At 41.8% G+C, this 11,446-nt stretch overlaps 1 protein-coding gene and 1 long non-coding RNA gene across 2 annotated transcripts; both read right to left on the minus strand.

Annotated features, from left to right (window-relative positions):
• Positions 1-4,038: 4,038 nt before the first annotated feature.
• LOC117495376 lies at positions 4,039-5,498 on the minus strand. Its single transcript, XR_004557175.1, has 3 exons — positions 5,112-5,498; positions 4,921-4,948; positions 4,039-4,821 (listed from the first exon to the last, which is right to left on the minus strand). It is a non-coding gene; the product is annotated as an uncharacterized LOC117495376 (long non-coding RNA).
• A 1,063-nt stretch (positions 5,499-6,561) lies between these two features.
• Positions 6,562-9,743, minus strand: LOC117495523 (NLR family CARD domain-containing protein 3-like). Its single transcript, XM_034146798.1, has 3 exons — positions 9,013-9,743; positions 8,110-8,227; positions 6,562-6,573 (listed from the first exon to the last, which is right to left on the minus strand). The coding sequence occupies exons 1-3, from the start codon at positions 9,627-9,629 to the stop codon at positions 6,562-6,564; spliced, it is 747 nt and encodes a 248-aa protein (XP_034002689.1). The 5' UTR covers positions 9,630-9,743.
• Positions 9,744-11,446: the final 1,703 nt, after the last annotated feature.

Below are 11,446 nucleotides of genomic sequence, written 5' to 3' on the forward strand. Positions count from 1 at the left end.
TGAGTGCATGACATGCTGGTAGACAGGTAGACATGTCTTTCCTATTCTGTACAAACTACTTGTTGTGTCACAGCCAGTGAGTGCATGACATGCTGGTAGACAGGTAGACATGTCTTTCCTATTCTGTACAAACTACTTGTTGTGTCACAGCGGTTTCATGTATTCAAAATGGCATTTAAAGGTTTAAAATCCTGAAAATGATTACATTCTTGTTATTTTCTATTAGGGCGGAAGTTGCTTTAAAGATTGAACCCAAAAAAGTTGTGAAAAAAACCTTTTAATATAATGTTTTTATCAAAGTCTTTTGCAGTGGACATTTTTGTCTCGAATGACTAATTTGCGTAGTCCAATCGAATGATACCAGAGGGTTAAGCACTGTATTAAGTTTAATTTGAAAGAGCCATGGATGAACTAACCGAAAGGAGCCACAAGAGGGAGCCAAAGCCCACGGATAAGGCAAAAGAGGAGAGGCTCCACAGGCTAAATGGATTAAGGAGAGCGAAGCTGGGCCAGCCCACCAAGAAGGTTAATGAGCTGAAACGTCTTAAAAAAAATGATAGCAATGTGGATAAAGTGGAAGAAGAAATTCTGAAAAAAATTGCTCCCAAGCTGAAGAAGTGTGGGCACCCCTGTTTTAGAGGCTTGCAATATAGAACTAATACCTAAACAGTATTTGTTTAGGTAAATCATTGTCTGACTATTTGGTGATGTAGGACAGCCACCTGGTTCATACCTCAGCAAATCTGAAGAGTGATCCTTCTCAAGTTATGGGCTTTCTTGTCACCTTTCCCATATTCGGCCTGGTCTAATTTGGCTCCTTTTCAGGGATTGGAGTATTTCTAAAGAACAAAAAAAATGTTTTCCCCCAAAAAATAATATTTCCCAAAAATCAATTTAATTAATGGGAGACCCTAAAGATAAGAACAATCATTGTTGTGTTTTGTTCTACCTCGGGTAGGGGTATCTCGAAAACTAAAGCCTTTTATGAGGACTTGCTGCTAGACTATTGAGTTTGACACCCCTGCGAGTGTGAAAGGTACATTTGTAGCTTTACTGACACATGTTCAACACTAGATGGCAGCAGAAGGCAGGATCCTGGGAGCTTTGAGGCTTCTGAGAAAAACAAGTCAGCAGTTGAAGTGCTGCCATGAAAACACTTTGTACAGACATGACAAATAGCCAGAAGTATAGACACCCATATGTGATTGTTGAACGGGCTTTGTTTTGCTGCTAAATAAGATTCATTTGACAATCATACAGTGCATAAAACTGCTAGTATGGAAGCCCTTAACAGCAATTGAGAAAAACAATCTGGTAAAATATTTTTTTTAATCTTGATTAATTCATAATCTAAAACAATTTGTATTAGTATTATTACATATTTAGTTTGTTTAAAGGTGGGGTATGTCATTTATTTCAGAAACACTTTTTGTTATATTCCATGGAATGCTCTCAACATCCTGATAGCAATGAATATATTAAATGCTTTGACAATAAATACATAAAAAAATGTCATCTGTGGAAGCCGTCGCGCTGTAAAAAGCACGACCAATCATCTGAGCCGGCCCGGCTAAAATAACTGGATGGCCTACCTGCCTGTCAGCCTTCCATCTCGTGCACACATTTATCTCGTGCCCTCATTGGTCATGTGCGCGTTCGTGTGTGTTGGAGGAGGGGCTCTGTAAGCAGATTTTTTCCGGTTGTGTATTTTCAAATTCTAGCGCACTCGAGCTGGTTTCTCCAAAATTACCTACCCCACCTTTAAGTGTGTGCCAGGATCATCTTTCTAAGGTGCTTGTTTTTCGGCAGGTTTTTTCTTCCAGGGTCCTTCTTAGATTCATGATTTTTTTATCCAGGTAGTTTACATTTCTCCATGCCCTTTACACGCAAATGATGTATGGTATGTGTTTCAGTAAAAAAGTTATGTATCATTACAGTCTGTAATAGAAATGTATTTTTCTTTGCACCTATCTATCTTGAGTCCCATTTAAAATAAAGGGTAGTGTTGCACTTCAGCATCCTTTTTTTCAACCATATCTAAGATGGCATAAAAATGTCAATAAGAAATAATGTCCTGACAAACCCCTTTTTTTCTACCTGTTTCATGGATAATAAAACAATTGTATGTATAATGTTCCACCTGTTAAGGAAGTAAAACAATAACGATTGAGATTATACACAGAAAATGAATCCCCGCGTTTCTATCAAAGCTTTTGTATATAATCGCACAAAAAAAAGGATAACAAGCCCCTAGGGACGAAAATACACATAAATGTATAAATATATCCACATGGGGAAATAACATAGGCAATCCCCGATACTGAAACTCTGAAGGTATTTCTGTTGAACAACACGTGTATTTCACAGCAAAGTCTCGGTTCAGATTGACAAAAACAGCATTCAGCATCAGGAGGGCAAAGGTCAGAACATTGTGACTTTCTGACAATGTTTATCTACACGGTTCACGGAGCTTTTGTTGAGCCTGAATGTGTTTGTGGTGTGAGATCGGGCACATCAGTGTTGTGTTTGGGGTTCATGTGAAAATCTCCCATTCCCCAAATTGTCTTGGCTTTCAGACCTGGGAACTGAACCCCCGTTTACAAAAAACATTTACATCACAAAGAGTTTAATGCTCTTTCTCACTCCACCCGATTTGGAGGGAAACATACGCACTTTAGAGAGGAGTGTGATAAACAAGCTTGATTTACAAAGTCATTTCCTGTCATCTCTCATTTTTGCATTCAAAGAAAAGACATCCATAAACTTTGACAAGGATGTGAACAATGTTGTTTTACAACAAATGCAAATATTTTATGAGAAGGGAAATGCATTTATCAGGGTTCTTACACCTTTTCCAAAGTCAAATTCAAGCACTTTTCAAGCATTTTCAAGGTGCATTTGAAGCTTATCAAGCATCTTACAGCTGTTGTAAATTACATATTTATATACACATACTTATCCTCAAATAATTATTTCCCTACCTCACATTAAATCAGATGGTCTTTATGCTATAAACAACCAAATGTGTGTTTCGTGATAGCATTCTACACGAGGATGATAAATTAAAGAAAAAGAAAACAAAGTGTAATATTTCAAAATGAGTGACCCATCTGTAAGTAGACTGGGCATCCCATATAACCTGGCTGAGCCGATATACAACAATCAGCCAAATAACTTTTCAATACATTCTTTATTAACATGTTGGAGGTCCTTAGGTTGGCAGTGAACATAAGGCTCTCCCAGGTTAGGCCAAAGGGTGCATTATATGCACACATATACTGTATAAACTCAAATGTGAATTTTCCTTCACATTGAATCAGCAATCAGAAATTATGCAAATCAAATCAACTTTCAATCAGTCTTTTAGCTCCTTGAGTTGAAAAAGCAAAACCAAAAACCTGCACAGAACACTGCACTGAATCATTCAAGGTAAGGCTACACAGCATACGGCCTATCAGGGAGTGTCTTTCAGTTCCTTGAGTTTGTCCGTTAGCTGTCTCTCCAAAGTCTCCAGATGTCTTTCCTTTTCCTCAGCAGCTCTTCCAAGGCCATTGGGCTTGGAGATGAAGCTTAGTTTTCTTTGTATGCAACTGTGTACTACTTCTACTCCACTACAGTTCAGAGGTACATGGTGTACTTTTACTCCACTACATGTATTTAATATCTTTAGTTACTTTACAGATGAATGATGTGAAATATAATCACGTGTTAAATCAGACTTTAGTTCCACCTGGAGTAAATTCACAAGCTACCCTGCAGTATACAAAGTCATTCAAACTAGCTGCACCTTTACCAGCTTTGAGAACACTTTAATGATCAATCATTATAAAACATATCATATATATTATTCTGAAATGGAGCCTCAGTGACCTTTGAGATATCACCCTCTTTCAATCCCAAGAAAACATGGGGGGTGGGGGGGGTGCTAGTGCTAGTGCTAGTGAGTTATCCGAGCGGCCCACCTCGGTGCCGCAAGTTAATACCGCGAGTAATACCTTCAGTACCGGCCCATCGGGATTCGTCCCGAACGTCCCGATGGCCAGTCCGCCCCTGTCCACAGACCACTGACTCCTTTAAGAAGGGCCTAAAACAATTTCTTTTTTTTAAAGCCTTTTATTAAACTTGTGTTTCTTTAAAAAAAAAAAAAAGTATATTATGCCCCTTGTAGCACTTTGAGATTACTTTTAGCAATGAAAGGTGCTTTACAAATAAAATGCATTATTATTATTCTTAATGTTATCATTAGGTTGGACACTCCAAGGGCCCCCCCTATTCAGGAGCCATCGGATGCCCCCCAGATTCTCTTCACCCCAACTGGAACCCCCGATGCCGAACTCAGTCGTCAGGTGGAAAAACGATGGCAGATAGGTGTCCTCCCCTTTCAGGAAGAGCAAGGCATCACCAGATCCAAGCGCCCCTCCAGTCCAGTGGACCCCCTTCCAGCAGCTCATTGACCGGGTCCTGCGTGCCACTCTCAGTATGCAGATATCCGGATGACTACATCGTTCAAAGTGAGATGTTGGGGCAGGTAAAGGCGGGGCTCCAAGCTAACCTGAAGAAGAGTGAGTTGGGGTATCTGGGGTCGATGGAGTCTCCTCTTTGGTGCCGGGATGGGTGGGAGGTGGTGGTAGGTAGCAGCAGGTGTATGTGCAACACATCTTTCTTCTTAAGAAAAGCTTTAAGTACAATTGATTGTTTTTGTTCATTTAATATTGAGGGGAGCTAACAGGAAGTCTCTCATCAGCTGCAGCCTTCTTCTTTATTTTCCAAAATGCCTCCACGCTCCTCTTTACGTCTCAAACTCGCCCCGTGATGAATAAACTGAGAACAAATCAAACCTGAGCTTACAGATTTGTCTGGAACACCAGAAAAACGTGTTGAAACCTCAATAAATAAACTTCACACGGTACGACCTCTCACCTTTCTGTGTGTCTTCACTTCCTGTCACCTGAGAGGAGAAGGAGAGAGAGAGAGAATAATGATGATAATTAAACAAAGAGAAACAGCTAAAATGATGAAGAGAGAAAGAAGAGTGTTGTTTTCCTCTGAGGTCACGCTCCATTAAAGAGTTTCATATCTTGATGAATGGAGGATATGGTTTCAGTACTCACAGGTCTTCTGGATCGTGGCTCTGATCGGCTCATATCCTCTGATCCTGTAGAGACGAACACAATCCAACAGTTTTAGATCCAGTTTAAAATAAGTGTTAGTTCTTTGAGTCAGCTTCAGAGTCCTGATCTCATGCTTTACATCCCATCATATCTTCTCTGCAAACACTACGACTGCCTGCCACAGCTCTCAGCTGCATGACAGGAAGTAACCAGTCATTGGTCTAGAACAGGGGGGTCCAAACCTTTTTCACCGAGGGCCACATACAGAAAAATATATAAAGGTCTGGGCCGCTCTCTAGAGGTATGTTGCCTCATAAGTTCAGTTATAAGTCAGGAAACTCAATCAGATGAAGGTAAAGGATGCTTGTTACTTGAAGATGCTTTAAGAAACAAAACAGCTCACAGCTCTCCAGAAGGTTTACTTTATTCTGTTAGCAGCTCATTCCTTTTAGCAGGAGCTTCAGATTGATTATAATTACAGGAAATATGAAGGGTTTATTTCACGCTTGTTATAACAATAAGTTATTGGGCTTTTTTCTTATCAAGTTAGATTTGTTAGGAAATGTTTTCAGCTTTAATTGACTGCATTTATTTTAAAGGTGGGCTTATTAACACATGAATACTACTGTGTAATTTATGTGTACATAGATATTTAAGAAGTACAATACAAGACAAGCAGAGGTTTCATTTGTGGGCCATATTTCATTATACTTTCAGAATTTGCTGAGGGCCGATTCCGAGGGCCGCATTTGGCCCCCGGGCCGCAGTTTGGACACCCCTGGGCTAGAAACTAAAAACATCCCATAAGAACAGACTACCTTTCCCACTCTTCTGTAAAACCCCATATGTCTGTTAGAGAGTTGATCACTAAAGTGTGGCTTTGCATTTTCAGCTGGCCTTCTGTAGTTGATGGAAGAATGAAAGAGCCTGCAGTCAGTGGGTAACATCACTGATCTGTTTCCCCAGTGAGAGAAACACCTCCCTGTGGTTCATACAACACTGCTGAACCAGCAGAGACCCCTTACTGACCTGAGAGCCTCCAGTCTGCAGTCTGGTCTCTCCAGAAGATCTCTCAGCAGCTTCTCTGAATCCTGCAGATTGTTGTCCCTCAGGTTCAGATCTCTCAGATGGATGTTGGACTTCAGAGCTGAGGCCAGAGCAGAACGGCTGATATCTGACAAACTGCAGTCCCCCAGTCTGAATAAAGAAAACATGATGAGAATACAAATCTGTTTATAATCAGATGTGTTACTCAACATTGAAATGAATGGAAACAAAAACATATGTCTTCTTCAGAAAGTCAGCTTTATCCTGTGAAACTAATATTACTTCAGATGAACTTTATTCAGAAGTTATCGTTTACTAAATATTAAATACATAGATTTACTTTTTACAACTAACATCTATTACAGTTCCTTTAAGAATCAGTCAGCATGTATCTCTGCAGTTCTTACTTTAGTACCTACAAATGAAAGTATGAATAAAAGAACATTTACAACTTAATGGATGTAAATTAATTCTGTAGAAGAATCAGGTTGAATAACTAATGAAACATGAGATCTCCAGCAGTAACAGAGAGTCAGTGAACTGACCTGAGAGTCTCCAGTCTGCAGTCTGGACTCTCCAGAAGATCTCTCAGCAGCTCCACTCCTGAATCCTTCAGAGCATTGTGACTCAGGTCCAGAACTCTCAGATGGATGTTGGACTTCAGAGCTGAGGCCAGAGCAGAACAGCTGATCTCTGACAACCTGCAGCCCCACAGTCTGAATAAAGAAAACATGATGTAACTTTAGAAAACAATGTTCCTGTTTGAAATAACTCCAGGTTTAATAATCGGTTCAGAGTTAAACAGGGTTTTAAAGATCTCCTATCGTGCTGTTTTTAGGCATATATTATGGGTCTCAGATATATACAAATATATAAAAACATGTCTATGATGTGTTTTGCTCAAAATACCAAACAGATCATGCATTTTAGAAATCCCTCATATCCCTCTGTTCCAGCTGTTAGAGAAGAGCAGGTTCGGGTCCTTAGCTTGAACAAAGAAAAAAAGGAGGTGGAGCTAATGCCTGATCAGAATTCTACCAGCAGAAACTCAGCTAAATGCTGCCATGATGAAACTCCATATCATGTTCCAAACCACATCAAGGATTCTCTCTGAAACAGTATGGAGCTCAAACTCTTTCTCTCTCTCAGGTTTACCACAAGGTGAGTTCCTTTTTATTTCCTGCTTCTTCACACATGCTCTCTCCAGTACAGGTTAGCTCTGAGTGTTAGCATGCTAATGTAAACACAGACCATATTACTTCCAGAACACGTCTCATTGTTTCTGACAGCAACGTTTCTGATTGGCCCGTTGGTGTAAAGCCTGTCCACATTTTAGTAATGCCGTCATGACGCAGCAAATCTGGATCAGCTCCGTTGTTCCCCCGTTTTTAGAGATGTGGGTGCGGAGGAAAAGAGAGAGGGTTTTGTTTCCTGACACTTTGTGAGTCTCCTGACACCGGGGACACACCGGGGACACATAGGGACACACCGGGGACACATAGGGACACACCGGGGACACACCGGGGACACACCGGGGACACATGGTAATGTAGAAAAGACATCAGGAAGTGACTTGTGCATGATAGGAGACCTTTAATGTCAGAGATGATGTAGAAACAATCCATTGATAATCTGGAACTTTAACTTTGATCAGATGTTTAACAACTCCTTCATCTCCCTCACAGCTCATCAGTACTGACAGCATCTCCACTGACTCATGGAGCACAGAGTGAGTCTGTGGAAGCTCAAACACTCTCCCTCACACATTCACCTTCTCTTTGTTATTCTGATCAATATTCAGTCTTTAGCAAAAATGGAAAAATAATTTTAATGTATTTTTTTCAAATTCAGAAAATGATAAATACAAACAGATGAAGTTCAGTCAGTGAACTGACCTGAGAGTCTTCAGTCTGCAGTTTGGACTCTTTAGTCCAGAGCTCAGCAGCTCCACTCCTGAATCCTGCAGAGTGTTGTCACCCAGGTCCAGATCTCTCAGATTGGAGGGGTCAGACTTCAGAGCTGAGGCCACGACTTCACAGTGAGTCTCTGAGAGTCCACAGGCAGCAAGTCTATAATAACACATATATTACAACATGTGTTAAAAAAGAGGAAACATAATGACCTCAAGCATTTGATGAAAAACATATTTGACATGTTCTGATTGAGATTTGCTGTTAGTCCATTTTATATATAATAATATATGATAATAGAGTGTAATGTGTTGTCAGTGTGATCTGATCACAGGTCTGTGCTCCTGCTGTCACTGACTGTTACCATAGAAACAGAAATTAAATAAATCACTTGACAATATTAGAGATGTACATATTTAAATGTTAATTCATATTTAGATGTGAATGATGGATGTGTTGGCTTCTCTGAGCATCTGGAAATGTATTGTGCACACAAACACAGTTAACAAACCCAATAAAGTTTCAATATTTTAAACTGAATACCATCAGATGTTCTCACTATATGAGTATTAAGACATAACTCTGGTATTGGTGGGATATGATATAGATCTTATTTTAAACTCTAACACATTGTGATAAAAACGTGTGTGTGTTTAATGATAAAGAAACTACTAGAAAGTAATAATAACTGATAACTAAGTCCTGCTGTGTGGTGTGATCACATGCTGAGAAACCTCTAGAGTCCTTCATGTGTTTGACATGTCGCCTCCATCACTCAATATGAAGAGAGGAACGATTCTGTTTAACTATTATTATAAATAAATAGAAGAACAGTGTTGGTTTACTCTCTCAGTATTTAAACAGCAGAAATGTTATAGTGTTTATTTGAATAATTAAACTTCTGATCCACATTAGTTTATAAAGTTAATCACATCTGGACTTACTTGGCCTTCCTGCAGTTCCTCACAGCTGGAATCAGTCTCCGTTTTCCCTCCTCTGATGTGTTGTACTTGTCCAGGTCCAACTCATCCAGAACCTCCTCTGACATCTGCAGCATGTAGGCCAGAGCAGAGCAGTGGATCACAGAGAGTTCCTTCTCTGATCTGTTCTCTGACTTCAGGAACTCTGTGATCTCCTGATGTACTGAGAGGTCCTTCATCTCTGTCAGACAGTGGAAGATGTTGATGCTCCTGTCAGGAGAGGAATAACTGTTCATCTCCTTCAGGTTGTTGATGGCTCTCTGGATGGTTTCTGGTCTGTTGTCTGTGCGACCCAGCTGGCCTCTGATGGCTCTCTGGATGGTTTCTGGACGCTTGTCTGTGTGACCCAGCAGGCGTCCTAACAGACTCTGGTTGGACTCCAGAGAGAGGCCGTGGAGAAAGCGGACAAACAGGTCCAGGTGGCCATTTTCACTTCTGAGGGATTTCTCCATGGCTCCCTTTAGGAAGACAGGCAGGGATGGGTAATCCTGATCACTGCTGTTACTGTTCACATAGGGCCAGTCTCCCTGCAGGAAGTCCTCCAGTACCTCTGTGTCTCTGTTGGTGTAACAGTGGAACATGTACACTGCAGCCAGAAACTCCTGAACGCTCAGATGAACAAAGCAGTAAACAGTTTTCTGGAAGATCACTCTCTCTCTTTTGAAGATCTCTGTACAAACTCCTGAGTGCACCAAGGCCTCGGTGACACCAAGGCCACAGCGCTGCAGGTCTTCTTGGTAGAACATGATGTGTCCTTTCTCCAGATGTTCAAATGCCAGCCTCCCCAGCTTCAGAAGAACCTCCCCTGTCAGCCTCTGTCAGCTGCTGTGGACTCTTCTCATGTCCCTCTTCATACTTCTGCTTCTTCCTCTTGGTCTGGACCAGCAGGAAGTGTGAGTACATGTCAGTGAGGGTCTGGGGCAGCTCTCCTCTCTGGTCTGTAGTCAACATGTGGTCCAGAACTGCAGCAGTGATCCAGCAGAAGACTGGGATCTGACACATGATGTGGAGGCTCCTGGAGCTCTTGATGTGAGAGATGATTCTGCTGGACAGGTCTTCATCACTCCATCTCCTCCTGAAGTACTCCTCCTTCTGGGCGTCAGTGAAGCCTCGTACTTCTGTTACCCTGTCCACGCACTCAGGAGGGATCTGATTGGCCGCTGCAGGTCTGGAAGTTATCCAGACGAGAGCCGAGGGAAGCAGCTTCCCCCTGATGAGGTTTGTCAGCAGCACGTTGACTGAGGACTTCTGTGAGACATCAGACACAACCTCATTGTTTCTGAAATCCAGAGAAAGTCTGCTTTCATCCAGGCCGTCAAAGATGAGCAGCACTTTACAGACAGCCAGCTGCTCTGCTGTGACCTTCTGTAAGGTTGGATGGAAAACATGGAGCAGCCTGAGAAGACTGTACTGCTCACCTTTGATCAGGTTCAGCTCCCTGAAGGAGAGCGGGATCACCAGACTGACATCTTGGTTTCCCAAACCCTCGGCCCAGTCCAGAGTGAACTTCTGCACTGAGAAGGTTTTTCCAACTCCAGCGACTCCGTTGGTCAGGACCGCTCTGATGAGAGTCTGTTGGTCAGGTAAGGCTTTAAAGATGTCCTGGCACTTGATTGGAGTGTCATGGAGGGGCTTCTTCTTGGAAGCTGTCTCCAGCTGCCTCACCTCATGTTGGGTATTAACCTCTTCACTCTGTCCTTGTGTGATGTAGAGCTCAGTGAAGATCCTGTTGAGGAGGGTTTCACTTTGATCAGTTCCTTCAGTCACACGTTCACATCTCCTCCTCAGACTGAGCCTATGTTCATCTAAAACCTCCTGCAGACCACTATCTGCTGGAAGAGAAGGAAACAGGAGAGAATAAGAAAATGCTTTTGAGAATCTAACAATAAAACTAATAAAAACAGACTAAGTTTAAATGTTTTATAACCATTGTAATGTCTATGTTCTTCAACAGAATACCTAATACAAAAACAAATGAACCAGGAAGAGGAATAAGACGCTGCATGAGTTCGGCCTCTTACCTCGTACAGAGCTGGTCTGACTGGCTGTCTGCAGGCCAGCTCTGGTTCTGGATCTTTTTCCACACTGGGGACAGGAGGGGTCTCCTGATGGAGGGCGCTGCTCCCAGTATGAGGTGATGCACTGTCTGCAGAACCAGTGTCCACAGCTGGTAGAGACTGGATCCTTCAGGACGTCCTGATACAGAGCACAGCTGGACAGCTGCTCCTCCACAGGAACAGGACTCTTCCTCCTCCCTCTGTGGAGAGGAACACATCCTTTATAGCACTTTACTTCAGAGGGGCTGATTCTCACCAAAGGTACAACAAGGGGGCACATTCTAGTTTGATATTTAAAAAAAGGTCTATATAATATATACCCTTGTGATCAGGTAGATAGC

The sequence above is a fragment of the Trematomus bernacchii genome, unplaced genomic scaffold (assembly GCF_902827165.1).
Source record: "Trematomus bernacchii unplaced genomic scaffold, fTreBer1.1, whole genome shotgun sequence".
NCBI lineage: Eukaryota > Metazoa > Chordata > Actinopteri > Perciformes > Nototheniidae > Trematomus > Trematomus bernacchii.

Excerpts from the sequence above, each read along its gene's own strand:
- LOC117495523 (XM_034146798.1), bottom strand. The coding sequence starts at position 9,629 with ATGTTCCACTGTTACACCAACAGAGACACAGAGGTACTGGAGGACTTC. Across the intron at positions 8,228-9,012 it reads AGGAACTGCAGGAAGGCCAA|ACTTGCTGCCTGTGGACTCT; the intron begins GTAAGTCCAGAT and ends GTGTTATTATAG.